General features: G+C 37.5%; 2 protein-coding genes across 2 annotated transcripts; both read right to left on the bottom strand.

Moving 5' to 3' along the window:
- Nucleotides 1–7,994: 7,994 nt before the first annotated feature.
- Nucleotides 7,995–8,933, bottom strand: LOC114093686 (olfactory receptor 1J21-like). The gene has a single exon (XM_027936560.2). It carries the CDS (start codon nucleotides 8,931–8,933, stop codon nucleotides 7,995–7,997), a length of 939 nt encoding a protein of 312 aa, XP_027792361.2.
- Nucleotides 8,934–25,821: 16,888 nt separating this feature from the next.
- LOC139701530 (olfactory receptor 1J21-like) lies at nucleotides 25,822–26,760 on the bottom strand. The gene has a single exon (XM_071600465.1). The coding sequence runs from the start codon at nucleotides 26,758–26,760 to the stop codon at nucleotides 25,822–25,824; it is 939 nt and encodes a 312-aa protein (XP_071456566.1).
- Nucleotides 26,761–27,242: the final 482 nt, after the last annotated feature.

The raw sequence follows: 27,242 nt of genomic DNA, 5'->3' as shown, positions 1-27,242 counted from the left end.
GTACCAGAGAACACCTTCATCTATATCCTTTTCCATATCAAGTTTCTCTCATCTTTCTCAATCCTATTCAAATCTTGACCTCAAGAACAGCTAACATAGTAATATATATCCAAATGTGAAGATATGAAAAATTGAACAAAGATAACATTATCAGAGACTTCACAGAAAAGAACCAAATGAGCTAAAAACCACATTAACTAGTGGTCACTAGGCCAGGTGGAACATGCCTATAATCCCAATGACTCAGTGACTTGGGAGGTTGAGACAGAAGGATCCCAAGTTCAAGATCAGCCTCAGCAATTTAGTGAGACCCTCAGCAACTTAGTGAACCCTGTCTCAAAATAAAAAAATTTAAAAAGGCTGGCTCAGTGGTTGAATGCCCCTGGATTAGATCCCCAGTACCTCCACCCAAAAGTGGTCAACTTCAATAATAATCAAAGAAAGACAAATTAAAACTTTAATAAGGTTCAATATAAAATCAAGGTATTGGAAAAATTAAGTTTTGAGGGTGTTCTTTGCTGACAAGGGTTTGTATAGCTAGAAATCTTAATCACTTCAAAAAATATGCCATTATTATTATGTTAATAATGCACATAATTGTATACCAAAAGTTCAATGTTAGACTTAATACCCCAAAGGTGTCTTGCACATGTCCAACTGGAGATAGAAATTACTATATTCAGCATACAGAGATCCTACAGTTTAGATGAAAATCTTCACCACTAGTGCCTTAGATAAGGCACTTCTTTTCAAGATATACAAAGAACTCAAAAAACTTAACACCAAAAAAAATAATAATAATAACCCAATCAATAAATGGGCAAAGAAACTGAACAAGCACTTCACAGAAGAAGAAATACAAATGGTCAAAATATATGAAAAAAATGTTCAACGTCTCTAGCAATCAGAGAAATGTAAATTAAACTACATTGAGATTCCATCTCACTCCAGTCAGAATGGCAGTTAATAAGTGTTGGTGGGGGTGTGGGGGAAAAGGCATACTCATATATTACTGGTGGGGCTGCAAATTGGTGCAACCATTCCACTCTGGAAATCAGTATGGAGAATCCTTAGAAAATTGGGAATGGAACCACCATTTGACCCAGCTTTTTCAATCCTCGGTCTATACCCAAGGACTTAAAATCAGCATACTACAGTAATTCAGCCATACCAATGTTCATAGCAGCTAAAAAAACAAGACTACACAATATAACAAAGCACAGAACCAAAAAAAAGTATATGCATTTTTATGAATTGAAGTTCTGTGCTCGAATTTATCTGTTGAAGGTTTGACACAAACAGACAGTGGTTGTACTGGGAGACAAGTTCACCAATGAGTTAATATGAAATGAAATCCATTCTTCTACTGACAGACACCTTGGTCACCTCAATAACTTGGCTATTCTGAATTGTTATATTTTAAACACTTACACACACACACAAAACACACATGCAACAATATACTCAGATGCTAACGAGCCAGTCCATCAATTTTGGCAAATACATATCAATAGCTAAAGCACTGCCATCCCTCTAGTGAGTTCCTCTGAGCCCTTTCCAACACAATATGGCCCAGGAGAGACCCCTAATCTTTCTGGTTAACAGTCCGTTAATGAATTTCTGGAGGTGTCTATTTCTGGCACTGAAGCTAGAATTTTCACTGAGGCTGCTTCTAGCTCCATAGCTAGTGCCAGTCCTGAGGCTGGGTGTGGTTCTGTCTTGAAACATGTTGGCTTCAATTTGAGGTGGCAGCCTAGCTGTCAATCATGAATCTGGATCTGGATCAGGATCTCTCTAGGGAGCTGGTGGCTGAAAGGATAGTGACTCCGGCTCTGTCACTGTAGCTGTGGTGCTGACTGGAACCGCTGAAGAAGCTGGTTCTACCCCGAGAGCTGGTTACAGAGCTGGCACTGGAGGTCTGCTCTGCGTTTTGGAGAGCCTGCTATAAACAACTCCACCTCCAGGTAGCCTTACCAGACACAGTCATCCCGAATGATTGGGCTGCGGCTGTGCTTTACTCCTGGTCTGACACTAGACCCTGGAACCTCCTCCAAGTGTGGCCTGTCCTGTCCTCTCCTTACGTGCTCACCTGTATCACTCCCAGTCTTCCTCACCCTCTGGCTTTAATGTGCTCCTGCTGGGCCAGGAGATGGTGGATGTGGCGACCTGAGTCCAATCTTCCAGACAGACTGATCTATACGTAGGCCACCACCTACTCTAGACCAATAAAGTTCAGGGACTCATAGACAGAGGGCCCAAAGGGGAAAGACAGCAAGAGAGATAATGAGGAGAGCTCAGAGTCAGAGGCCTGGTATTTTCTTCCATACTGCTCACCTGTGACACCTTCCCTGGGTGGGGTGCTCTCCGTCCTTTTCCTGGGCTTCCAGAAGCTCTTCACCCCCCCACCCCCCCACTATTCTGATCCCCAGACACTGGTAGGCCTGGGCACTGGGCTTGGGCTGGCAAAGTGTCTCCATTGGAGGGAACCTTTGATAAATAGCTAAGCAATTTTTCCCTGTATCTGTAGGCTTGACACAGAATTCCTGTCTCTTCTTATTCCTTCTTCACTGGAATATATACACCCTAAAAACACAGCAGGGTTGTATCTGCTTTCTGGTTTGCAGGAGGGCCCCATGAACACTGTAGGGATGAAGCAACACATGGAATCTGCTCTTGTGCCAAGTATTCACAAGGTCTGAGTGGGACATCGAACTGCAGTTTTGATAAATGTACTACATTATTCCTTGGGTGCCTTGAATGGGCCTCATTTTCCCATTGCCACTATTCTAGCAAAGGGCAAAGACAGGGCCTACTCGAGCCCCACATGCCGCTGGGCGCATAGGGCTGACATTCCAGGTAAATTCACAAGAAACTGCTAGGGTCTGGGTGAGATTGGAGACTGCTACACCACTGAGTTCAGCAGATCTGGGCTTTGAAAAAATTGCTTCCCTTGGGTTATTTGTTGGTCCTCTCTTTTGTCCTGTTGGTCAATGTGTCTGATTTTTTTTTTTTTTTGTCATTGTTTTTGTTTGTTTGTTTTTACCAGTTCACACTGTGGTGGTTACTATTTCTTTGTAGTGTGTTTCCAAGTCAGGTATTATGATTCCTCTACTTTGCCCTCTTTTCTGTCACATTGCTTTGGCTATTGGGCCCTTATGAGAGTCCATAAAATTTTAGGAAAGTATTTTTCTATTTCTGTGAAGATTACAATCCATATTTTGATAAGAATTTCACTGACCTTGCTAATTGCTTTGGGTAGAATGGTCATTTTTTCACAATATTAACTCTTCCAATCCATGAACATGTCGTACTTCTATTCCTGTGTCTTCGTCAGAGTTTTTAATTTTTCATTATAGAGATCATTTGCTCCCATTTAGTTTTGTTTCTGGCTATTTTGTTTGTTCACTCCTGGGAATGGAATCTTTTGTGATTTTTTTTTCCTCACAAATTTTGTTGTTGGTATACAACAAGCACTTTTTGTTTTAATTTTGTTTCCTGCAACCTCATGGAATTTGTTCATTAGTTCTAAAAGTTTTAAATAGAGCTCTAAGGTTTTTTATGTGTAAGATTTTGTTGTCTGTAAACAGGGATAATTGGGCCTCCTCCTTTTGATTTGGATGCCCTTTTTGTTCTAAGACTTCCAATACTTCATCAAATAGAAACAAATATGAGCAGCTTTGTCCTCCTCCTGATTGTAGAGACAGTGATTTCAGCATTTCCCATTCCAAATGACTTCAGCTGTGTGTTTGTCATATATAGCCCTGGATTACATACAATCTTTTTTTCTTTTTTCTTTCTTTCTTTTTTTTTCTGATGGGTTTTTTTTTGTCTGTTTGTTTGTCTTGTTGGTTGGTTAGTGGTTTTTGACTAATGCACAGAAACAGGTATCCAAAATTAGGGTGCTGTAAGGAATAAACTTTCTGCCTATACCTCCTCTTTCATTCTACCCATTCCTTCCTCCCCTTCCTTTACACCAAACCCTTAGTAAACACTGATTGTTCTATTATCTCTATGGTTTTACATTTTCTAGGACATCATGCAGTTGAGATCACACACTGTGTAGACTTTTCAGACTGGCTTATTAGTATAATAATTTGTATTAAAAGTTAGCACTGATTGCAATTCTGACCAGAGTGAGATGGAATCTCACTGTAACTTTTATTTGTATTTCCCTGATTGCTAAAAACATTGAATATATTTCTTTTCATATATTTGTTAGACATTTACATATCCACTTTTGAGAAATGTCTGTTTAGTTTTTTTGCCCACTTATTAATTGGGGGGATTGGATATTAAGAATTTTTAGGTTTTTTTAATATATATATTCTGGATATTAATTTCCTGTTGGAGGAACAGCTCGCAAAGATCTTGAATTCCATAGGCTTTCTCTCCATGCTCTTCACTGCTTCCTTTACTGTATGGAAACTTTTTATTTTGATGCCACTCCCTTTCTGGTATTATTTCTTGAGCTTTAGGGGTCTTGTAAGGAATTGGTGTCTGTTAAGCCTATGCTTTCTTCTAGCAGTTGCAAAGTTTCTGGTCTAATTCTTAGGTCTTTGATTCACTTTGAGATGACTTGTACAGGATGAAAGACAGGGATCCAGTTTCATGCTTATACATACAGATTTCCAGTTTTCCCAGAACCATTGGTTAAAAATCCAATTTTTTATCCAACCTATGTTTTTGGCTTCTTTATCAGATATCAGTTGATTTTATCTATGTGTATTTGTCTCTGTGTTTTCTATTCTATTCCATTGCTCTTCATATCTGTCTTAACACCAATACCATGCTATTTTTGGTACTATAGTAAATGCTGGTAGGGATATGGGGGAAAAGATACACTCACAAAATGTTGGTGGGACTGAAAATTAGTACAACTATTCTGGAAAGAAGTATGGAGATTCCCCCAGAAATACAGAAATAGAACTGCTATATGGCCCACCAGCTATCCCATTCATTGGTATTTATCCAGAACTAAAATTACCATTTATAGTGATGCATGCACACCAATGTTTATAGCAGCACAATTTACATCAGTCAAATTATGGAACCAGCTTAGTTGCCTGTGGATGGATGGATTAAGAAAATGTGGTATATATAAGTAATGCAGTTTTACTCAGCCATAAAGAAGAATAAAATCATGATATTTTCTGGTAAAATTATGGATGAAAATGGAGAAAACTATACTAAATGGAATAAGCCAGGCTCAAAAAGTTCAGGGTTCAATGTATTCTCTTATATGTGGAAATTAGATAAAAAATAAGGGAGGGGGAGATGAGTGGGGAATCCCATGAAAATAGAAGGGAAGTCAGTGGAGCAAAGGAAGTGGGTATAGAGGAAGGAATGAGGAATGGGAAAAGAGAGGGTTGGTGGAATGAAATCGATCAAGTTATGCTACATACATACACTAACACACCACAGTGAATTTCACCTTTATATATGTCATATGTCATATATAATATATATTTATATATACATATAGAACTAATTTAAAAACTATAAATTAAAAAAAGGAAGACTAGTAGAGGAAGGGGAACAGGGAGACTAGTAGAGAAAGGGGAAGCACTGGGGAGTGCAGTGGAGCCAATTATATTCCATGCTTGTGTGATTATGTCAAATGAACCCCAATATTGAGTATAACTATAACTCATAAATAAAAACACAATTAAATAAATTAACAGTGATAGTATTTCTCACATATAAAATTTACAAACTCTCTCTGATATATGCATGTGCTAGAATGTTCATAGCAGCATTGCTTATAATAGCAAAATACTGAAAGCCAAAACCAAAAATGGTCATGAAAACAGAGCAGATAAGTTTATTATAGTTTCACAGTGGAAGATGAAAATATAGAGAAGAATTTCACAAAAGCAAGAGGAGACAACAAAAGCCAAATGTAGCAGAAGACACATAGTCATTCCTTTATATGCACATCCAGAGCAGACAAAAATTTATGGATCATTGCAGAAGTCTTAAAATTCTAATGAGAAATAAGTGAATATTGAAAACAGTGGAACTACTGGGTACCTCCAAGAGGAAATAAGATACAATTGAGGAAGACAGAAGGGGCTTCAATGATTAGTTTTTTTATAGTTTAAGCCTATAGATTGTTAAGTGGATATTTCTGTTAAAATTATTTAAAATGTAATCACACCTCACATGAAGAACACATAAATGCATGCATGCATATTACGATATTGTGGATATACATACATATAGTTAAACTGGCTATTTTAGGTATGTTATCATTATGTTATTTCATATTTTCTTAACATAAAATTTCCAGTAAAAATGTGTAAATTATTGCTCATGTGTGAAAAAAATTCCAGTGACTAATGGGTCTCCAACAGGATTTGGCTTCTCACACATGAATATGAAACAGCATGAATATGCTTCAACTAAATACAGGCAGCTTCATAGTGCAAGGCTAGTTACTAAACTTCCCTTAAAACTGAATTTTCTCCTTTATACCAAATACTAGAGTTAAAGGAATACAGAAACATCTGTCAGAGTAATATAATATCAATGTAATATTTATCAGAGTAGTATATATATCAATATTATATCAATGGAGCTAATAAGTACCTTTGCCTGGAGCTGAGGCAGTTTCTCAAGGAATAAAGATAAAACTTGGCCATTTCTAATGAAAATACAGAACACTGCATTTATGTAGTTGGATTAGGAAGTAACTGTTTCATTTTAAAATAAAATATAGTTGAATTAACCTAAAATGAAGACCTGCTTGAACTCACTGCATGTTGCCCAGACTTCCTGACCTCCTGCCCAGCCATTCTCCAGTCCACAGCCAGAGAGGCTGACTCCTTACTGAAAAGGACCCATCTCCCAGATAACATCACCAACTGAAAGGCCTTTTAAACCCGTCACTCTCACTGCGACGCCCCACACCTACATGGCCCCGTAGGGCCTGGAGGACCCCAGTCGATGTTTTGTCCACCACTTGAGTCCTGGGCCCATTCTACGTAGACCATTGGCCTGGCCCTTTATGGAAAGTCTTCTCCTTCAATTGGTCTGAGGGCCATTCTCTTTGAGAAAAAAGTTATGTCCCTAGTTATCATTACTGTAAGAATACAAGTAAAGAAATATTTGGAAAAGTTTGAAAATCACCAACAGTTCAGGAGAATAGATAGAAGAGGTGGGGAAAGTTGGCCAAAGGGCACGAAGTTAGGAGGATAAGTTCTTCTGTTCTGTTGTGCAATATATTGAATAGGAACAGTGACAATATACTGTGTACTGCAAGACATGTAGGAAAAGGTGTTTAGAGTGTCTCAGAACAAAAAAAAAAATAAAATTGAGGAAATAAACATGTTGACCATCAATTAAGCATGACACACAGTATACATGTACCGAAATATCAATTGTACAGCATGAATGAAATACAATTTCAATGTATAAATTAAAAGACATAAATAAGAAAAGATGAAATTACAAAGATAAAATTACATTTCTTATTAAGTGAAGAAAAACAAATTCAAAATGTCTTACAAACTTCCACACAAAAGGGAAAAATGAACTTTCCGAAATAAAAATTTTAGTTATCTTCAGGGGGAAAAAAAAGTGTTTCTAAAGGGGTGGGGGAAAGACAAAATCAGTGACTGTATGAAAATTTCAAATATCCAGAACAAGGATACATTATAAGAAGGAAAAATTTAGAAATTGAAGTTGTGCTGGTATGATTGTAAAAATATTTTCAAGATTAACAAGACAATTAAACAGAGAGGACTAAAAACTGTGTCTAGTGAACCACAGCTAAAAAAAAAAAAGTGTCATATAATATGATTCTCTAAGAAACAGGATTGGAGAAGTAGCCAGTGGCAGAGAGATCGCCTAGCATGTGAAAGGCCCTGGGTCCAACCTATGAACCACCAATAAATAAATAAATACATAATCACTAAGAAATGGCAATTCAGAGGAAATGATACACGTGTGGGACTGAGAAAATCTCATAAGCAGTAACAGGGAGATAATTCCTATCACACTGAAAATGTTGCTCTAGTGAGGATGTTTCTCAGAGCTCCTTTGATATCCCGATTCCTCAGACTGTAAATGAAGGGATTCACCATGGGGGTCACCAGACTGTAGAACACAGACACAATGACATCCTTGTCATTAGTATTTCCGGATGAGGGGACAAAGTAGAGTCCAATAATTGCTCCATAGTACAGAGAAACCACAGAGAGGTGGGAGCCACATGTGGAGAAGGTTTTGTAGATCACCTTGATGGAGGGTCGTCTCAGGATGGTGGCCCCAATGTGGCCATAAGAGACCAGGATGCATATGAAGGGAAGGGTAATGACCACTGATCCTGCAATGAGGATGACCAGCTGATTGATGGTGGTGTCTGAGCTGGACAGCTTGAGTAAGGCAGAGAGGTCACAGAAGAAGTGGGGCAGAGTGTTGCTTCTAAGAAAAGAGAGCTGGGCTAGGAGGAGGGTGTGCAAAAGAGCGATGGCAAAGGACAAGACCCAGGACACAAGAACTAGCAGGAAACAGAGGCTCTGTCTCATCATTCTGGTGTAATGAAGAGGGTGGCAGATGGCCACATACCTGTCATAGGCCATGGAGGTCAGAAGGAAGCTGTCAAGACTTGCAAATAATAAGAAAAAGAATTCCTGACAAATGCACCCAGAGTAGGAGATGGATTGAGTCTGCGTCAGCATGTTCATGAGCATCTTTGGGGCCGTGACTGAGGGGAAAGAGATGTCAGTGAGGGCCAAGTGGCTGAGGAAGAAGTACATGGGGGTGTGGAGGCGAGAGTCCAGCCTGATGAGCAGGATGATGAGCAGGTTCCCCAGCACCGTGGTCAGGTACATGCCCAGGAACAGGGCGTAGTACATGCCTTGCTGCTCTGGCTGGATGGGGAGCCCCAGGAGGAGGAACTCGGACACACTGCTCTGATTATCCCTCCTCATGTTCTTCCTCTCTTTTGCTGTATGTTAAAGACATAGATATGTGAAAGAATGAAGTAATTGTGACTATTATACAATGGAAACATGGCTTTGGAATAATCATTTTAATTTGAATATATCAAGCTTTTTGCTAGATAAATGGGCTATAAGTGATGGATTTGGTGGGGGTGTGGGGGGAGACATTTTTTGTCTCCCAGGAAACAACACAACATCTGTGGACAAACACTGAAATATATCTGAAGAATCTTCAGATCAAACCAGGTTTAAACGTGAACCATCTATGAGAAGATGGAAAATGAAGATATCCAGCAAGACTTAATGAGAATTAAAGATACACTAAGAGAGAAATGTTTTTTATCTAAATTCTTTTCAAAAGTTAGAGAACCAGTTTGAGGAAATAATTCTACATAGAGTTTTGTTTTTTCCCTAACATTCCAAAATTTGGATACAGACTCAGCTGAAGATAAATTACTCTACACAGAGCTGTCTGTCGTACTCTAATGTGGGGAGTAAGAATCATGGGATCAGAAAACATAAAAAAAATATAAGGGCTGGGGTTGTGGCTCAGTTGTGGAGCACTTGCCTAGCATGTGTGAAGCACTGGCTTCAAGTCTCAGCACCACATACAAATATATGAATAAAATAAAGGTTCATTAACACCTATAAAACCAAATATAATAATACTACTGAAGGTTAATTTTACTCGTGCTCTGACTTAGCCCCTTAGATCACAAACACACATACCTTCAGCTACCATCCATGGGAAGTTTATCCATTTCTTTCAGGGAAGCGTGAAATAGAGTGAAACAGGTGGAGTTGGTAAGTGTCTCTAAGTCCTATTGTGACAGGTGAAGTACTTATCATTTCAGAATGAAACAAGATTGATATATTGATAAACATTTGCTTATAGCTCTTGGGAATGCCAACCCCAACTCCAAATTAGAGATAAACCAGGTATAATTGCCTCACTGCCTTTGGCTCCCTTGGGGGAGAACTACTAGTTGAGGCAGCCATAAGAGAGTTCATCCTTAGAGGAATAATGATGACAATCAGTATTAGGAAGTTGGTGATTCACAAAACTTTTTGCCTTCTCAGTTAACCAAGGCATTATAAAAACAATTCAATGTATGGTTTACACTCAACCCCTTACAAAACTGATCTCAAATCCATTCCATACATCTCTAGCTCCATTTCTTCAATGCTTAGTAGAAAATGAATAGTACATGCTTATTATTCAAGGTGATAATGTATGAATGTTTGTAAGTATTATTATTTATTTATTTTTATATTAAATTCAACTTGTATTTGAGGGAAGAAATCCTGAAAATAGTTGGACTTCAGTAATGGTTCTGGGTCCTCTAGATCATCATTGATCATGTGTTTCCTTGATTACCATGTCTGTCCCATTGACCTGTTTTCCTAGATAGAAGTCAAGGATTGACAAATCTTCCTTCTCAGATCAGAAGAACCTTATTGGCAACTCCTTTAACTGCATGTATGAAGTGAAAAAAGAAATAGTTCACGGACAGCGGATGTAGCTCTACGAAAGTGTGCTTGCCCAACATGTTGAAGACCTTGAGTTCAGTCCAGCACTACACGCACACATATAGAAGATCATGACTCTGTGATATTTCTCAATTGGTTAAACAGTACCACAAAAAGGATCTCTTTGGCTTAAGCAATGGCAATACTAATTCCCCAGACACCAAAGACAATTTCTTAGAAGACCTGGCTAATCTCAGCATGAAGTTTTCCAGTTCTATTTTCCTGTGAATGCCATAATTTCATTCTTCTTTGTGGCCCAGGAAAACTCTACAGTGTATATATACCACATTTTCTTTTCCATGCATCCATTATAGACACCTAGGTTGGTTCCACAACATGGCTATTCTAAATTGTAGTTTTAAGTTGCATTACAACCACCTGCAACAATATACTCAGACACTAATGAACCAGTCCATCAATTTTGGCAAATACAGTCAATACTTAGAGCACTGCCATTACTCTAGTGAGTTCCTTTGAATCTCTTTCAAGGCGATATGACCCATCAGAAGCCTCTAATAGCTTTGGCTAACAGTACGTTAATGTATTTCTGGAGGTGTCTATTTCTGGCACTGGAGCTGGAATTTTCACCAAAGCAGTCTCTGCTTCGTACATTGTTAGACCTGATGCCATGTGGGGTTCGAACTTGAAACATGTCAGCTTCAACTCTAAGATTTCATCTCATCCAGTCAGAACGGCAGTTTTCAGAATACAAGCAACAATAAGTGTTGGTGAGGATGTGGGGAATAAGGTGCACTCATACATGGCTGGTGGGGCAGCAAATTGGTGCAACCCTCTGCAAAGCAGTATGGAGATTCCTTAGAAAACTTTCAATAGAACCACCATTTGACCCCGCTATCCCAATCCTCGGTTTATAACCAAAGGACTTAAAATCAGCATACAACAATGACACAGCCACATCAATGTTTATAGCAGCTCAATTAACAATAGCCAAACTGTGGAACCAACCTAGCTGTCCTTCAATAGACAAAAGGATAAAGAAACTGGTACATATACACAATGGAATATTACTCAGCCTTAAAGAAGAATGAAATTATGGCTTTGCTGGTATATGAATAAAGTTGGAGAATATCCTGCTAAGTGAAGTAAACCAATCCCCAAAACCAAAGAGCAAATCTTTTCTCTGATAAGTGGATGCTGATCAATAATGGGGGGGGGGCAAGGGAAGAATAGAGGAACTTTGGATTGGGCAGAAGGGAGTGAGGGTAGGGGTAGGAGTATGAGGGAAAGCTGATGGAATGAAATGGACATTGTTACTCTACGTACATGTATGATAGCACGAATCGTGTGTCGTGTACAACCAGAAAAATGAAAAGTCGTGCTGCATTTGTGTATGATGAGTAGAAATGCATTCTGTTGCCATGTATAAATAATTAGAACAAATTTAAAAATCCATAAAAAAAGAAACATGGTAGCTTCAATTCGAGGTAGCAGCTTAAGTGTCAGTACTGAATTGAGATCTGGATCTGGACTTCTCTAGGGAGCTGGTGGTTGAACTGATATTGGCCCTGGCGCTATGGTTGATCAAAGATGTGGTGCTAATTCTGAGGCTGTATCTCAAGAGCTGGTCACAGAGCTGGCAGTGAAGGCTTGTGCTTGCTATCAAAAACTCCACCTCCAGGTAGTCTAACCGGACAAAGTCATCCCCAATGATTGGTCTGAGGCTATGCTTTACTCCTAGTCTAACACTAGACCCGGGAGCCTCCTCCAAGTGTGGCCCAGCCTCCTTCTGGACTCACCTGCACCACTCCCACCTGTATCCTCACCCTCTGGCACTGCTTCAGTGTGCTCCAGGTGCTCCGGCTGGGCCAGGAGATGGCGGAAGTGGTGTTCTCAGTCCAAGCCAGATACGCTGATCTGCACGTAGGCCACTACATTCTCTGAGTACTGGTACAGCCAGAGGCCTGAGATGGAGGAGAAAGGGCAGGGGATAGAAAGGACAGCAGAAGAATCAAGCCATTTATTTTCTTCCACGCTGCTCCCTGTGACACCCAGCTGGGTGCTATGCTCCTAGGAATCCAGAAGTCTCCCTCGGCCCTCCACTGCACCCATCAGTTGCCTCAGCACTGGTCGGTCTGAACACTGAACTTGGGCTGCCAAAATACCTCTATTGGAGGGAGCCTTTGATAAACAATCTCTTTGTCTGTAGGTGGACATATTTCTCTGTCTATTCTTGTTCCTTCTTCATTGGGATGTAAATACTCTGAGAACACAGAGGGTTGTGTCTGCTCTCTTCATTATGATATTCTGGCTTGCAGTGGGGCTCTCCTTGACGTTGGAGGGATTAAACTACAAATGGAACCTATCCTTGTGCTTCGTGGCCTGCCAACCTATAGTTATGGGACGACATACTACCTGACTGTCTGGGTGCCATGAGCATGTGTGTACCATATACAGCCCTGTGCTGATACACGTTCCTTCTATAGCTAATTTATTGAGCCTTTATATCATGAAGGGATTTTGAATTTTATTGAAAGTTTTTATGCATCTCTTGAGAGAATCATGTGGTTTTTAATCCTCATTTTCTTGATGTATTACTATGTTTATGATTTGTGTCATATGGAATAATCCTTGCATTCCTGGTGTTAAGTCCCACTTGATGATACCGTATTATACTTTTTGGTTGTGCTTGGGATTAAAACTAATGATCCTTTGTATATCTATGGTACCAGAAGTAATGAATGTCACCTTTTTCCCTTTAATTTTATTTATTAGAGTCTCTTTTTAATCCTGCTTATTCTAGCTAATATTTTTTTCAATTTTGTTTAAATTTTCAAAAACAAAGCTCTTTATTTGTCAAATTCTTGTTTTTGTTTTTGTTGTTGTTTGTTTTGTTTTGTTTTTTGGTCTCTATTTCATTCATCACAGCTCTGTTCTTTGTTTTATTTTTCCTTCTTTTTTGGGGGGGTGGGGAAGGGAGACTAGGGATTGAACTCAGGGGCACTTGATCATTAAGCCACACCCCCAGCCCTATTTTGTATCTTATTTAGAGACAGGGTCTCACTGAGTTGCTTAGCACCTTGCTTTTGATGAGGCTGCCTTTGATTCATGATCCTCCTGCCTCAGTCTCTTGAGCTGCTGGGATTACAGGTGTGTGCCACCGTGCCCAGCAACTTTTCTTCTTCTAATGGTGAATTTTCTTTGTTCTTCTGTAGCTCTTTCCGTTGCATCATTAGGTTGTTGATTTGAAGTTTTTCTTTTTTATTTGCAGCATTTATTGGTGTAAACTTGCCTTTTACATTTGCTATATCTCATATATTTTGGTATGTTTTATTTAAATTTTTGTCCAATTCAAGAAATTATTTAATGTCTCTTTTTATTCCTTCATTAATCCATTGCACAGTAAAGTTAATACTGTTTAATATTCATGTATTAGTACCATTTCTAAATCCCTCTTGTTGCTGATTTTTATTCCATGGTGGTTGAAGAAGATACACGCTATTATTTCTTATTCTTTTCACTTCATCAAGTTTGTTTTGCATACTAATACATGGTCTACCCTGTAGAATATTCCATGAGCTTATGAGACAAATTGTTTTTTGTCATTATTGTATGACATGTTCTGCAGTGTCTGTTAAATCTGTTGGATTTGGATGGTATAATCTGTCTTATATTATCTTAATTCTCAGGCTGGCTGAAAGTCTCTAACATGTTATAGTCAAGATTTTACCTCCTCTGCAATACTATATCATTCCTTTTCCAAACAATTTTGAATTCAACTGTGATTAATTTTCAGCAAATGTATTACATAGAAGCTTGTTATTGCACTGCCTTATAAATTTCTGCCTTAAAATTGCTCTACTCGTTCATACCGCCCTTTTCCCTACACAAAACTCTGATTGTTTTACTATCTCTGTTGCTTTGCATTTTCTAGTAAGCCATATAGTTGAAATCACACACCATGTAGTTTTTTCAGAATGGCTTATAAGAATAGGAATTTTATAGAAAAGTTTCACAGTGATAGTTAAATAGAATACACATTAGCTACACACTCCTGTATATCTTCTGTTTGTAATTTGCAGAATCTCTCACATTTATACATTGGATGCATGAGCTACAATGTTCAGATTAGTATTGTTCATAGTGGCAAAATGCTGAAATAAAAAGAAATGGTCATGACAGTAGAGGAGATAAGTTTATTATAGTTTCACAGTGGAAGATGAAAATATAGAGATGAATTTCACAAAGGCAAGAGAAAGATCAAAAGCCACATGTAGCACAACACACAGAGTCATTCCTTTTTATGCACATCTAGAGCAGGCAAACTTTATGGATCACTGCAGAAGTTTTAAAACTCTCATGAGAAGTAAGTGAATATTGAAAACAGTGAAAATACCAGGTAATTTCAAGAAGAATGAAGAGGCAATTGAGGAGGGACTCAAGGACCTTCAATAATATTGTTAGTTTTTTTATTAAGCCTATAGATTAACAAACATTTCTGTTAACATTATTTACAATGTTATCATACATCACAATCAAGAACAAAAACTCATATATGCACATTGCAACATTATGAATACACATAGAGTTAAACTACGTATCTTACGTATGTTATTTCAATATCTTTTAAAGATTAAAGTAAAATTTCCAATAAAATGTATGTTATTGCTCAGGCGTGAAAAACATTCAAGTGGCTAATAACTCTCAAATATGGTTTGACTTCTCACACATAGTATTAATATACTTCAACCAATTATAGGCGGCTTCATGGCATAAGGCTAGTTACTTAATGTTTCTTAAATCTGAATTTCCTCCTTTATACCAAATACTAGAGTTAAAGGAATACAGAAACATCTGTCACAATAATCAGCTTATACCAATGGAGTTAAGTATCTTTGCCTGGAGCTGAGGCAGTTTCTCAAGGAATAAAGATAAAATTTGGCCATATCTGATAGAAACACAGAACACTGCATTTATGTAGTTGGGTTGAGAAGTAACTGTTTTCATTTTAAGATAAAATATAGTTGGATTAAACTAAAATGGAGACCTGCTTGGATTCACTGCATGTTGCCCAGACTTCCTGACCTCCTGCCCAGCCATTCTTCAGTCCACAGCCAGAGAGGCTGACCCCTCACTGGAATGGGCCCTGGGGGAATCCAATCATCTTTGTGTTCACCACTGAGTCCTACGCCCATTCTATGTAGACCATTGGGCTGGCATTTTACAGAAAGCCATCTACTGCCATTAGTGACGAGGGTCACTCTATTTAAAAAAAAAAAAAAAAAGTTACTTACCTAGTTATTATCAGTTTAAAAGCACAAGTTAAAAAAAACTTAAGGCAATAATTTGGAAATTACCAACTGTTGGGGAGAATAGAAAGGAGAGGGGTCTTTGGATACTGAATTAGTCAGGAAAGAAAAGTTCTGTCCTACTCTATTCATCACCCTTTGTATAAGAATTTCATGGAATGTGGAGAAAAGGTAGGTTTTTCTTCCAGTTTCCCCATTTGTATTCCCTCAGCTAGAAGTAGATAATTTCATTCAAGCCCTCAGAACACCAGAACATACTTGCCTTTTCCAGTCACATGCAGGAGAATCGGCTCTGTGAAAATGTCTGTCTGGCATAAGGAAATGAAACCTTCTCCTTTATTTTTTTTTTTGTTCCTATTCTTATGCCAAAGATACTTAACTGGTATTTTTCTTGTCATAATTCTAAGATTTCTTATACTTTGCTAATCATTCCTTTCTCTCCTTCAAGTCAGTTGGTCTTATACCTATTCATGTGGACAATTACAAAATAATAAGAAAAGAGAACAATGATGATCTGTCTGCTAAATAATAGAATCCACATTCTCTGCAAAGACTTGCTCAACTGATCATCTTTGTCTCTGAGAGCTGGAGAGGTGTCTCAACTTAGGACTCATCACTCAGACTTGGGATTAACTGAAGTTTAAAGTATCAATTCTCTCAACTTAAATGAAATTATCTTTAAAATTTCTGCATTCTTCAGCTCACTACCTTAAAAATCCCATTAAGGTAATGTTATCTGACTTGGACACATTCAGTTATGTTTTTTATACTATATGAAAAACTATCAGTTCATCACAATAAAAAGAGTAATTAGTTGTCCTTTGGTCATTTAGGTTGTTCCAATATTTTGTATTTCCAGGGATATTGTACTATATTGTAATAACATTATTCATATATAATTTGGGACATTAGCATATATATGTATAATAAAGTCCTCAAAATGGGAGGGAATGTATAGTCACAATTTTAAAAGATTTTCAAATTACAAAAGCTTGAGGTGAGAGAAAGTTGATCCTTCTGTGTTCTTTAAAAGGAGTCCTTACTGGAAGAACTTGTCATATGAACACTCTAGTTAGGTATTTGATGGTGACGGGGCTAGAACACTCGATGAGCAGAGAAACCCCAAGACCATGGTCATCTCAGAAAAATGTGGATGGAGAATTATGGAGAGGCCAGAGTTATGAGGCCTTGTCTGCTATAATATAAAGCTTTAGTTCTATTCCAAAGCAACAGCACACTCAAGAAAAAGTTTAAGAATTGATGAAATATTTTAAATAACTTGCTTTGTACTGGGTGGAGATGGTAAGCAAGGCAAGGGCCAGCAGAAATCTGAATAGGAGGCTATTACAGCAATTTAGACACAAAATAATATCTGTTTACACCTGGATTGTGGCAGGAGAGATGAATAAAATTATAGGTTTAGAACAAAATTACAGTTTTAATATAATATTTGTAAGAACTCCCAACAAGATCTACTGGGGGTTGAAGATACACAAAGGAAAAAAATTTTTTTCTAATATCCTCTCAAAAATGAGACTTAAGATCAGTTGGAAAAAAAAAATTATTCTAACTGGAGATTTGGTTTTGTTGTCTTCTCAAAATTTGGATAGGAACTCAGTTGGAGATAAATCACCCTACATGGAACCAATTGTCAGGCTGTGGTGTGAGGAGGTGTAGAGTGTAGGGATGAGAGGCACACACCAAACACACACATGTATAACACAGAAACACATACAACGATATTACCACATGTAAATTCTACTCCTACTCCGACTTGGCCCTTATATTTTGAGCACAGATACCTTCAGTTACAAGACATGGGAAGGTTCTTCCATTTCTCTCTAGAAGGTATGGACTGCAGTGAAGCAGGTGGAGTCTCTAAAAAGCTCAACGTTCCACAGCAACAGGGAGAAGAGCTATCGATTCAGAACCAAATCGTGTATTGTGTGTGTGTGTGTTTGTGTGTGTGTGTGTGTCTACACACGTTCATAGCTTCTGAGAAATCAGTCTGATTAATAATTTTGCAAACCATGGGGAGGTTATGGGAGGTTATCCCTCCATCCCCAGATCCTGATTAGAGAAAACCAGGACACTATTGCTTCATTGCTTTTGTTTCCATTGTGGAACGAACCCCACGTGGAAGTAGGCCTAAGAGACTTCACTCTTGGAGAAATAATGACATTACCAACAAGGCAGTTACGAGGAACCTGGTGATGCACAATGCTTTTTACCTTCTCAGTTTACCTTGAGGAAAGTGTAATTCAGAGGCCATCATAAACCAGGGTGAAGGTTGAGTGTGATAACCCAAGGGTCTTGGTGATGAACCCCATACTATTTAAATTACCTCTGATTAAAAGAGTGAAGGAGAATATATGTCACAGTCACCACGGGACCCTGAGGAATGGAATAGAGTTTCTATAAATCTATCTCTTGGCAGAAAACTATGGTCTCAGCATTCCATTGGTTCAAGATTCTTATAATAACACAAAATAATAATTCAGTATATGCATTCTACTAATCCATTTACAAAACTAATCTCAAATCCATTCAGTATATCTCTAGCTCCATTTCTTCCTGGTAGGAAATCAATAACATGTGCTCATTATTCAGGGTGAAGATCTGTGAATATTTATAAATTTCACTTTGGGGTTCAGTTTATGTTAAATTGAGCCTGTACTTAGAATTGGTAGGGGAAATCCTGTATGATATTTAGACTTCAGGAATGGCTTATGGGTCCTATAGATCATGGAAAACCAGTTGTTTCCCCAGCAATAATCCTTTCAACTGACCTGCCTATTTTCCTTAAAAGGAAGGATTGACAAAATTTCCTTTCCAACCCAAAGAACATCATTGCACCTCCCTCTTTCCTTACATGTGTCAGGGTAAAAATAAAATTCATGCCTGCAAGATTTTCCATTTGATTAAACAATATGAGATAAATTATTTCTTGAATTCACATATAACATTACCACTTTCCCAGATGCCAGATCTCATTTCCTGAAAGAATTTCACCTTTTTCCTCTTTAACACCAAGTCTCTCCTATCCTTCTGAGTCCTGTCCAAAAGTCTCCTCTTATAATAAATTAAAATTTAATAATAAAATATACTTGCATATGCAGACACACAAAAAATGGAAAAATAGGCAAATAGAATTCACATAAGCATGACCAGCTTCCATATGATCAGAAACAGACAAATTGGAACAACAAGGTTCCATTTTATGTCAAGATATTGATTAAGTTTGGGGACGCTCCTTGTTGATAAAGTTATAGATTATTTGCTTGTCTTAATTACTTTTAATAAAGAAATAACATCTAATTATGATTTACCATTTAAAATTTGCATTGCCATAGGTCAATCAAATGTGAGATGATATCCCACAATACCTCACCTGAAGACAATACTAAGTAGCATAACAGCAGTCCTCATAATAGCAGAAACAATGGGGAAAAGTACTCTTAAAAGTTTTGATAATCTTTCAGAAGGAATATTGTAGAGTAATTATTTGCCATATCACAGATGTATTAAATAAATGTAATAATTGAAGAGAAAAGGCTAGATTTCAACGATATAACAAACATAGAACAAAAGACAGATGTACATGTGTATGAATTTTATGGATTCAATGCTTGTGCCCAGTCTATAAACTTATGTGTTGAAGCCTAACTCCCTATATTTGAAGACAGTTTCTCCACTGAAGTAATCAATGTGAAATAAAATCATCAGTGGGGAGATCCAGAGGATGGGAGACTAGAGGCATCCAGGAGATGCAATCCACTCCCTGAGATTAAATCAAATCAATGGCTGTGAGGCTTCATGATGAGGCAAGCAGGCTGTGGAAAGCACTTGATTGCAACACAGTGACCAGGGAAACCCCAGAAACATTGGTTTTAGGATTAAAAAAAAAGAATTTTAAAAAGAAGTCAGTGGACTGCACCAGCATCAGGCCCAGGGCAGCTCAGTGGGGGAAAGGAAGGACCAGCAAACCAAAAGAATCTCAGGGATTTCAAGAAATGCAAGATATTCTATTGGAAAAATATGCAATCTGAGCGTCAAGGAGATCTGTACCCTGCATATTGAACAGGCACGGCAGAAAAAAATCCCCTGTATTTTCCTGTGAATTCAGCAAGATCTGGCAAGGGGAACTACCTTAAAGAGGGCTTAACTGTCTACTCTCTCTTAAGATCAGAAACCCCTGCTGCTGCTGCTGCTAAAATTCTCCTTCTCCTCTGTTTCCCTTCCCCTCCTCCTTCTATTTCTTCTCCTTTCTTTCTCTTAATCCTCCTTTTCATTATTCTTCATGTGTATGTGTGCACGTGTGTGTGTGTGTGTGTGTGTGTGAGGAGAGAGAGAGAAAGAGTTTGTGTCTGTGTGTGTAAACCCAATGGCCACTCTACCTTTTCTTTCACTAGGTTAGTGGGTGCCTGCCCTGAGTCTGTAACACCACTGTTGGTAGTTCTAGATGGCAGGACCTGGGATTTCCAGTATGTAGAGGAAGGCAGAGTATGCATCCTTTGGAAACTGGCAGTCTGAGCATTGAGACCAGGAGCCAGACAGGCTGGATGCAGGAAGGCACTGGGTATGGTAGTGTAGCAATCTGGTCTAGTAGAAAGTGTGCTGTCCATGGCACCCCACTCCAGGCCAGACCCCACCTGCCAGACACCTCTTCCATACTCAGAGGCATTTGGAGGATTTGCTGCCCCAATTTGGACAGTAGCCATTTCCCCAAAAGCATATGCAATAAGGGTCTGGGAGGTGAGATGCAGTACAATTAGATCAGTCTACAGATTTTGTGGGTAAGATGGTTTGGCTGGTGGCTCCTTCCATAGCAACGTCCCTGTAACCAGGTACAAAAACCAGTGCTACTGAAGGTGAATTTAGCTCTGTAGCAGACATTGATGGGCATGGATGGGAGGAGCTTAGCATGTAATCCACCTAACTGGTTTGACTGAGTTGGAACTGGGAAGGAGCAAATTAAACTTTAATTGTGTCCCACAAACCTCCCCATAGCTAGATGATTAGAAAATTGAATCCCTGGAAGTAAAAGTGTCTCCTTTTAATTACATCAGCCAGGAGAAACCCTAATTGTTTTCTAGCTTTCATTCACTTTTCCCCGCTAAGTCATTTCACTGTGCTTTCCCTCATTATTTGTTTCTTTGTATTTCTTTCTAATTTGCATATTTTTCAATCAATTGGATTTTTCTCAATACCTTTTTTCTTCTCATTTTTTTCTCTTTGTTCATTCTCTCTCCTCTTTTCTTCTTTGGTCACTTTCCCCTGTCCCCTTGCCCCTTACTTCCTATATGTTTCAGAATTGATTATACTACAGTTGAATAACTTTTCAAGTGTTACAGGGCTACGTCCTATAGGCATAGCCAGGGCAGCCACTGTAGTGGGAGCTTGTTCTTGTGAATACACCAGAAAGAATCCAAGCAAAACTTGGAGTAGTAAGCAACAAGTTTAATAGAGTGAGAAACAGGCTAACATAGAGCATAAGAACTGTACAGTCTGCCTTGAAGAGTGGATGGTATGGTGCTCACAGAATTGGAGTTTTAAAGAAAGTTGAGTCTTCTTGCCTCAGTTTTTCTGGCCCCTTAATTGGTTTATTACCCTTTGTATATCCCTCAGAAAGCTTTCTTTGTGAGGGTCTTGATGTTCTGGCTGACTGGGTGATTGGGCAGTTGCAACATAGTTTCAGCATAAAGGAAGGGACTAGTGACTTGGTTATAAGAGATAATGATGCTGTGATCTGGAAACAGTGGATTCCTTTGAGCATTATAATTAACCATAACTGGGGAAGGTCTTGACATACCCAAACCCCACTTTTTTGAAATTTGTCTGTTTCAATTAAGGGTCCCATGATTTTAAGTAATAGCCCCTTAAGGGATTGTAATTATCTGCATTTTGGGAAAGATTGGGCATTCCAACTCTTATTTGTAAATGCTTGCTTGTTTAGATAATTTTCCCTGTGGTTTTAGTTTTATGACTCCTGAATTTTTCTTGGTGCATAACCCTGAGTCTGTCCCTCATTGTTTATTCTCTCTACCACCTATCCATGGCTAACTAACCTACCTAACAGTAGTAGTCCATATTATCACTCACTTTCTTTTTTTTTTACTGGAATTGTGGGGATTATATTTAGTTTCACATTGTATGTTGATATATGGTTTGTTCCTAAGTTACTACTATTATTGGTGGTTATTCTTTCTTATTAATGTGGTGTAGGTAGCTGAAACAAGCACTTTGATCAGGGTGTTTGGTTGTTCAGATATACCCCTAGCCCAGGGCACCTGTTTAGAGATTGTTTTTCACTTAAGAGACTCTCACATAAATAGTGGAAGAAAAATCCATCCCAACAGATATGAAAACCTCAACATAGAGTCATAGGAAACATGAGAAAACAAGATGCCCTCCAAATCCATAATTCCCTAATGACTGAATCCTTAGACATAGAAGTGAATAAAATGCCAAAGAATTTAACAACTGATTATTAAACAGGTTGATGAATTCAAAGAAGATACAAATAAACATCCAAATGAATTAAGGAAGATAATACAGAATACAAATGAGAAATTTGACTAAGACATGAGGATTCTAAAAAAAAAAATTTAAAAAAAAAGAACCAAACAGAACTCTTGCAAATGAAAAGCTCAATAACTCAAATGAAAGTCCAGTTGGAAGTCTTTCCAACCGACTAGATCAAGTAAAATATACAATTTCAGTTCCTGAGGACTAGGTGAATGAGAATGTTCAAACACTAATGAACACAAAAATAAAAGAGTATAAGCAGAATATCTAAAAAGCCTTGGACAATTTTAAGAGATATGACTTAAGATAATAGACCTTGAGAAGGAACATAGGCTAACATATTAAGAACCTGCTCAGTGAAAAATTTCCAATCCTCCAGAATGAGATGGACATTCAGATACTGGTTGCATTTAGAACTTCAAATAGATAAGACCAGAACAGGACATCTCCATGACATATTATAGTTAAAATTTCAACATTTCAGAGCAATAAAAATTTTAAAATTATCAAGAGAGAAACGCCAAATAACTTATAAAGATAAGCTCATCAGAATAGTAGCATATTTCTGAATAGAAACTCTAAAGACCTGGATGGCATGGAAAAAATGTACTTCAAGCCTTGAAAGAAAGTAACTGCCAACCTACTTTACTATATCCAGCAAAGCAATCCTTCAGAGTTATAGGAGAAAAAAATTCAAAGATAAATATAAATTAAAGAAAATAATGATAGTAAGCTAGCATTACAGAAAATGCTTAAAGGAATCCTACAGAAGAAAATATAAACAACTAAGAGAATATGGGAAAGAATAAATCTCATTGGAATAATAGATAAGCAAATGAGAATTAGAATTAAATCAAACATTATAAATAAAGCAAAATGACAGGAAGTAATATGTACCTTTGTAGAAATAAATGAATTTGTTACTTGTTGTTAATTCTCCAATTAATAGGCAAAGGCTAGCAGGTTGGATTAAAAAGACAGGCGGATCAACTGTATGTGGTCTTGAAGAAATTCTCCACAGTATTTCGAAGACATTCACAGACTATGTGAAAAGATGATAATTATGTTCCATACAAATGAAATCAAAAGCAAGCAGGAGTAGCTACACAGATATCTGACAAAGAAGACTTTAAGACAAAATTAGAAGAGGCAAAGAGGGTAATTATATATTGGTAAGAAAACAATTCAATAAGAAGATACAAATACTGTTAATATCAATTACCCAAACATTGATGTACAAAAGTGTAAAAACACAAACACTATTAAAAGTAAAGGGACAGATAAGCCCCAACACAATAATAGTGACCACTCCAAAACAACATTCACACTAGTAGATCATCTAGACCAAAAAAAAATTAACAAATGTACTACAGCGTTAACTATACTTTAGATCAAATGGACTTAATAAACATCTAAAGAATATTTCATCCAACAACACTTTCTTTTCAGTTCCTCATGGAACTTTATCAAAAATAGATCAAATATTAGACCACAAAGCAAGTCTTCACAGATTTTAAAAAATGATTTTATGTACCTTAATGGGTCACAATGGAATGAGTTTAGAAATCAACAGGAGAAAAAAAAAGCACAGAAACTATAGAACCTCACAGAAAATTAGGAAAATTAACATGACTTTTGAATAATGAGGTAGGTTGATGAAGAGGTGAAGGAATAAATTTTAAAATTCTTAGAATCTAATGATAATAGAAATACAAAATATGAGAGTATGTGAAATACAGTGGAACATAGTTAAGGCAGTTCTAAGAGGGAAATGTATAGTGATAAGAGCCAATATTTAAAATCAAAAAGATCTCAAATAAATAACTTAATGATTCATCTCAAGATCTTAGAAAAACAAAAATAAGGGCTGGGGTCGTGTCTCCGCGGTAGAGCACTTGCCTAACATGTGCGAGGCCCTGGGTTTGATCCTCAGCATCACATGAAAATAAATAAATAAAATAAAAGGTATTGTGTCCAACTACAACTAAAAGTAAATATTAGAAAAAGAAAAACAAAAACAAACCAATCCCAATATCAGTAGACTGAAAGAAATAATAAATATCACCACTGAAATTAATTAAATAAAGAATTTATAAAAACACAAATGGTCAATGAAAAAAGGATTGGTTCTATGAAAAAAAAATCCACAAGATAGAAAACCCTTAGCTAAGCCATCAAAAGATACAGAAACCACAATTAACAAAATTGGAGATAAAAAATAGGATATTGGATCAGATATGACTGAAATTTACAGGACCACTAGGGACAATTTTGAAAAGTTATGTTACAATAAATTGAAAAATCTAGGAAAAAATAGACCAATTTCTACATGAATATGACCTACCAAAATTAAACTAAGAGGATATAGAAAACCTAAAAAGACCAATACCAAGAAGCAATGAGGTGCAAGTAAAAATAAAAATTCTCCCTCACCCTCAAAAAAGTCCAGGACAAGATGGATTCATGGATGAAATTTAGATGACTTTTTAAAGTAAAAATAATGCCAAGCCTCCTTAAAATAATCCACAAAATAGAAAGGGAAGAAATGATTCCAAACTCATTTGACCAACACAATATAACCCAGATTTTACAACTGGATAAATACACATGAAAGAAAGAAAATTACAGACCAAGAGAAACAGATTGAAAAGGCTTAAAAAATACCAACAAACAGAATCCCACAATACAATAAAAATATCATGCACCATGATTGAGTTGATTTCATTCCAGGATATAGGATGGTTCATTCCAGGATGTAGAATGATACACAAATCAGTAACCATAATATACCACATAAACAGAATTAAGATGAAAAATCACATGATCAAGAAAAGACATTTGGGCTGGGGTTGTAGTTCACTAGCACATGTGAAGCACTAGGTTCAGTCCTCAGCACCACATAAAAAATAATAATAAGTAAACAAATAAAATAAAGTAAAAAGAAAAGAAAGGACCTTTGACAAAATTTAACACCACTTCATTATAAAAGCCCTAAAGAAATATTTTTGGAAAATAGATATGAAATTATAATCATGTTCAATTTCTTAAAGAGAAAGGATGAGAACTATTGGTCAATGAATACTGAGTTACATTTAGATAAGAGAAATATTTGTGTCCTATGTGCTAACTATGGAAACTGATACAACGCTACATATTTCAAAGAGTTAGAAGAAACAATTATGAATATTTCATACAAGGAAGTTATAAGTATTTGAGGACAAAGATATGTTTTCCTTGATTTGAACATTATACAATGTGTATATCATATATGGAAACTTCAAATACTCTATAAATATATACCATTTTTATTTGTCAATTGAAAAAACTAAAAATATGTAAAAAATCAATATCAAAAATAAATCTAGATTTCTAATTAAGTTTATACACAAAAATAAATTTGCAGGGAATTACAAAATTAAATACACAAAAAATCATGAAACTAGGAAAAGAAATTATTTATTTGAGAAGAAAAAGCTGAATTTTTCTAGAAAAAGGCTAAATAATATTAAATAAAAAGAGAGCCATACACTTGATAGGGAAGACAATGTCTATCACATTGAATTTTTTGTTCTACTGAGGATGTTTCTTAGAGCTCCTTTCATATCCCGATTCCTTAGACTATAGATGAAGGGATTCAGCATGGGGGTGACCAGATAGTATAACACAGACACAATGACATCCTTGTCATTAGTGCTATTAGATGAGGGGACAAAATAGAGTGCAATAATGGCTCCATAGTACAGAGAAACCACAGAGAGGTGAGAGCCACATGTGGAAAAGGCTTTGCAGATCCCCTTGATGGAGGGTTTTCTCAAGATGGTGGCCCCAATGTGGCCATAAGAGACCAGGATGCATATGAATGGCAGGGTAATGACCACTGATCCTACAATTAGAATAGCCAGCTGATTGATGGTGGTGTCTGAACTGGACAGTTTAAGTAAGGCAGAGAGGTCACAGAAGAAGTGGGGCAGAGTGTTACCTCTAAGGAAAGAGAGACGGGCTAGGAGGAGGGTGTGCAAAAGGGCATTGGCAAAGGATAAGACCCAAGACACAACCACTAGCAGGAAACAGAGGTTCTGACTCATGATTCTGGTATAATGCAGGGGATGACAGATGGCCACATACCTGTCATAGGCCATTGAGGTCAGAAGGAAGCTGTCAACATCTGCAAGCATTAGAAAAAAATATGCCTGGCAAATGCACCCAGCATAGGAGATGGATTGAGTCTGCGTCAGCATGTTCATGAGCATCTTTGGGGCTGTGACTGAGGAGAAAGAGATGTCAGTGAGGGCCAAGTGGCTGAGGAAGAAGTACATGGGGGTGTGCAGGCGAGAGTCCAGCCTGATGAGCAGGATGATGAGCAGGTTCCCCAGCACCGTGATCAGGTACATGCCCAGGAACAGGGCGTAGTACATGCCTTGCTGCTCTGGCTGGATGGGGAGCCCCAGGAGGAGGAACTCGGACACACTGCTCTGATTATCCCTCCTCATGCTCTTCTTGGTGCTTTTTGCTAGAGACGAAAAAGAAATGGAAATCTGGAAGAATGAGAGTCATTGTGAATATTATGTAATAATATCATGGTTTTTTAACTAGTAAGTATGTACATTTTAACCTGAATATCTCAGGCTTTTAGCCACACTAATGGGCTAGTTAGGGTTTGGGAAAAAAAAGATATTTGTCCACCTATAAAACAACATCTTTCAGAGATACCCTGAAACATCAGAATGATTATCAAATCAGACCAATTTTCAACTTGAGTTCAGGATGGAAATTTGAGATTAGGGAATTGGTGTGCATGACCAGGTTAGTAATCAGCTAATGGAAAGACTATTAGATGATTTGATGTCTAATGGTTTTTTGACCTCTCTTAACCTTCACCATGTCTCTGAAATACACTTTTCCTAATGCTTTATTTCCATGGTTTGAATCAGATGGACACAGTGGAACACAGTCTTTGTATCTACAGGATATT

This window comes from Marmota flaviventris, chromosome 13, assembly GCF_047511675.1.
Source record: "Marmota flaviventris isolate mMarFla1 chromosome 13, mMarFla1.hap1, whole genome shotgun sequence".
Lineage (NCBI taxonomy): Eukaryota > Metazoa > Chordata > Mammalia > Rodentia > Sciuridae > Marmota > Marmota flaviventris.
The sequence above is the reverse complement of the archived record's forward strand: the minus strand, read 5'-3'. Positions and strand labels throughout refer to the sequence as shown.